The sequence below is a fragment of the Pristiophorus japonicus genome, chromosome 7, assembly GCF_044704955.1.
Source record: "Pristiophorus japonicus isolate sPriJap1 chromosome 7, sPriJap1.hap1, whole genome shotgun sequence".
In the NCBI taxonomy this organism is placed as follows: Eukaryota; Metazoa; Chordata; class Chondrichthyes; family Pristiophoridae; genus Pristiophorus; species Pristiophorus japonicus.
The window spans coordinates 207,135,245-207,138,799 of record NC_091983.1 but is presented as its reverse complement, the minus strand read 5'-3'; the positions used below and the strand labels follow the sequence as shown (position 1 = coordinate 207,138,799).

Genomic DNA, 3,555 nt, shown 5'->3' with positions numbered 1-3,555 from the left:
CTCCCAATCGCAGCACGCTTTGCTTCGCTCCGCACGCAAGTGGGAGGCGGCAGCGAGCAAAGATGGGAACGGGAGCGGGTGGAAGTGAGCGGTCTGCACCAGCCAATCCTGCAACATTCCTGGACAGGAGGATGTCGCCAGCCCCCCTGTGTGTGTGTCTCTCTCTCTCACCCTTCTCTCTCTTGGCAAATCACACTCAGAATAAGAAGATCAGGCGAGTTTTTTTTGTGGCGATCTAAAGTGCTTGGAGTTGTTTGAAAAGAGAGGGAAAAAAAAGACTAAACCCCTTTGCCCACCGTGGAGTTGGTCCCATTCGCTGATGACTTAATAAAGCCTTAAAAGATCTCGCCTGCTGCCATGTGACGCTAGGACAGTCTCGCTCTCTCTCTGTATATATACGTGTTCGGTGACAGCAATCCGGGAGAATCTCTGAGGCTGCACACTTGGTGAATTGACGCTGCTTGGAATGAGACCTTTTTCATTATGCTCTCCTCAGTATGAACCAACTGCACAAATTGGCTTCGTTGAAAGACTGCAGATGCCCTCTGTCCTAACTGGACTTAATCAGGAAAGTGAAGGAGCTGCTATTTAAATGCATATATAAAATATTATATACTTTATATATGTTGAAAAGGCTGCATCATTTGGGGAGGAAAAGACATTTGTCAACGTGCTCGACAGAGGACATTCTTGCTGCTACTACAAGGACACTGAAGGAATGATTTTCAACAAGACGTGTAGTTTTGGAGGAGTGATGGGGCAGGAGCAGATGACCGAGAGAGGGGAGCTGGCCAAGCCCAGCGTGCAGCTACTGTTGGCGGCCGCGCTCTCTGTCCTGCTTGGGCTGCAGGTGTGGAGGTGGTTGCTGCACCAGCTGGGGGACAGCCACTTGAGGAGCCCGCCCGGCCCTTTCCCCTGGCCCCTGATCGGCAACGCTGCCCAGCTCGGCAGCCTGCCCCACCTCTCCTTCTCCAGGCTGGCCGAGAAGTACGGCAGCATCTTCCGCCTCAAGCTGGGCAACCGCACGGTGGTGGTGCTGAACGGCGAGGAGACCATCCGCCAGGCGCTGGTCGGGAAAGGCGGCGACTTCTCCGGCAGACCCGACTTCGCGTCGTTCGGCGTGGTGTCGGGCGGCCGGAGCCTGGCGTTCAAAAGCCACGGCGAAGTGTGGAAGTTCCACCGCAAGATCGCCCACTCCACCGTGCGGGCGTTCTCCACCAGCAACCCGCACACCAAGAGGGTCTTCGAGCAACATGTGGTGTGCGAGATGCACCAGCTCATCCGCCACTTCCTGCACAAGAGCCAGGCGGGGGGCTACTTCAACCCGTGGGCCAGCATGGTGGTGGCCGTGGCCAATGTCATGAGCGCCGTCTGCTTCGGCAAGCGCTACAGCCACGACGACCTGGAGTTCCAGTCCCTGCTGTCCAACACCGACCGCTTCGGCCGCACGGTGGGCGCCGGCAGCCTGGTGGACCTCATGCCCTGGCTGCAGTACTTCCCCAACCCCATCCGCGCCGTCTACGAGGACTTCAAGCAGCTCAACCGCGAGTTCTACACCTTTGTCCAGGACAAAGCGCAGCAGCACCGGGAGACCTTCCGGCTGGACCGGGTCCGCGACATGATGGACGCTTTCATCCGCATCATCGACTACGAGAAGGCGGCCAGCCAGAAGGGCCTGAGGCTGGGCTCGGTGTACGTGGACGCCACGCTCACCGACATCTTCGGGGCCAGCCAGGACACCCTGTCCACCGCCCTGCACTGGATGATTCTCTTCCTGATCTGGAACCCCGAGGTGCAGAGGAAGATCCAGCAGGAGCTGGACAGGGTGGTGGGCCGGGACCGCATCCCCAGCATCCAGGACCAGCCCCGCATGCCCTACCTCATGGCTTTCATCTACGAGTCGTTTCGCTTCAGCAGCTTCGTGGCGCTGACCATTCCGCACGCCACCACCAGAGACACGCTGCTCAACGGCTACCACATCGCCAAGGGCACGGTGGTCTTCGTCAACCAGTGGTCGGTCAACCACGACCCCCAGAAGTGGGCCAAGCCCGAGGCCTTTCAGCCGTCCAGGTTCCTCAACGAGGACGGGACCATCAACAAGGACTTGACCACCCGGGTGATGGTCTTCTCGCTGGGGAGAAGGAGGTGCATCGGGGACGAGCTGTCCAAGATGCAGCTCTTCCTCTGCACGTCCCTCCTGCTGCACCAGTGCACTTTCAGCGCCAACCCCAGCGAGAAGCTCACCCTGGACTTCACCTATGGCTTAACCTTAAAACCCAAAACTTTCACCGTCAACGTGACTCTCCGAGACACAATGGAGCATCTCCAGGCGGCTGTGCAGAGGACCCAGCAAGCGGAGGACACGCAGTAAATGTTGGGACATATCTTCAACTTAAAAATGAGACACTAAAAGATTAACAATGTTTTCAATGCTCCAATACCCGGCTGCGGCGTCCTGGTCCTAGCGCCTGTTGAGGCTGCTCGGCGTTGACTTTAACACTTTGGTGTGCTAACATCTACTGGCCAATGTGCCGTGCAGCCAGCCACTCGTGCTTCTTACCGGAGCAAAGGTAACCGGGCGGGTAGAGGTTTGTGTGAATGTTTCAGCCTGGGTGAGTGATGAAACGAACACTCGTGTACTGACACAAAGTGGGAAATATATGGGAATTCTTTTTCTAAGTTTACAGTTAACTTGTCCAACGGTTGACGGAGTCGAGGGGCGTTCTATCGATCACTCTGATAGAGTAGACACGTACCGGGAGGCACCAAGATTTTAAGGGTGACACTGTGCACACGTCCTCGCGGGATCGAAAAGAAAGGGACATGCATTTATATAGCGCCTTTCACGACCACCGGACGTCTCAAAGCGCTTTACAGCCAATTAAGTACTTTCGGAGTGTAGTCACTGTTTTGTAATGCGGGAAATCGAGAGGTTTTATGTTCGGCTTTTCAGTCAGAACTTAATGACATGAAATAGTCTCCTGAAGTTTTATTAATTATGCGGAGGGAAAGGGCTGCATCTGGGGTTCGCCCACATAACAGTCACTGCACTCTGGCAGTGACTCAATGGTTGAAACGCTTTGAGGTGTTTGCAGGCGCTCAATGCACGCATATTTCAGGTCCCACCCCTTTAGTTGTCGCCAGTGCCATTTACGGATTTTGACTATTGTGATAATTTGAATAGTGTCTCCAAAGCGATAGTCCTCAACCTTCATTTCTGGCAAGTTATCTGCCCCGTTCTATATCGCAACTTATTTCCCTTTCAAACCCAACCCCAATACCCTGTTCAGGTGCTTTCCTGTGACCCGTGAAGTGGGGAGAAACCACTCATCGAAACTACATCCGATGGCTGTGATCTGTTGCGATTGGGTTGGTTAGTGTTTCAGGTACGGCCAGGATTTGTTTTTAAACGACGCGATTATCCAGGGTTGCAGATACAGTAACAGATCCTGCAATCAGATTTTCTGTGCTTTTCTGAAGCGGGAATGAAAAAAGGGGGGTCTTCATACGTCAGGCATGCTTTCCAGTATATCACTGTATTCAGAGCAAGGTGCA

At 54.4% G+C, this 3,555-nt stretch overlaps 1 protein-coding gene across 1 annotated transcript; it reads left to right on the top strand.

Annotated features, from left to right (window-relative positions):
* The first annotated feature begins 718 nt into the window (after nt 1-718).
* cyp1b1 (cytochrome P450, family 1, subfamily B, polypeptide 1) lies at nt 719-2,371 on the top strand. The gene has a single exon (XM_070884559.1). The coding sequence runs from the start codon at nt 719-721 to the stop codon at nt 2,369-2,371; it is 1,653 nt and encodes a 550-aa protein (XP_070740660.1).
* The last annotated feature ends 1,184 nt before the right edge of the window (nt 2,372-3,555 follow it).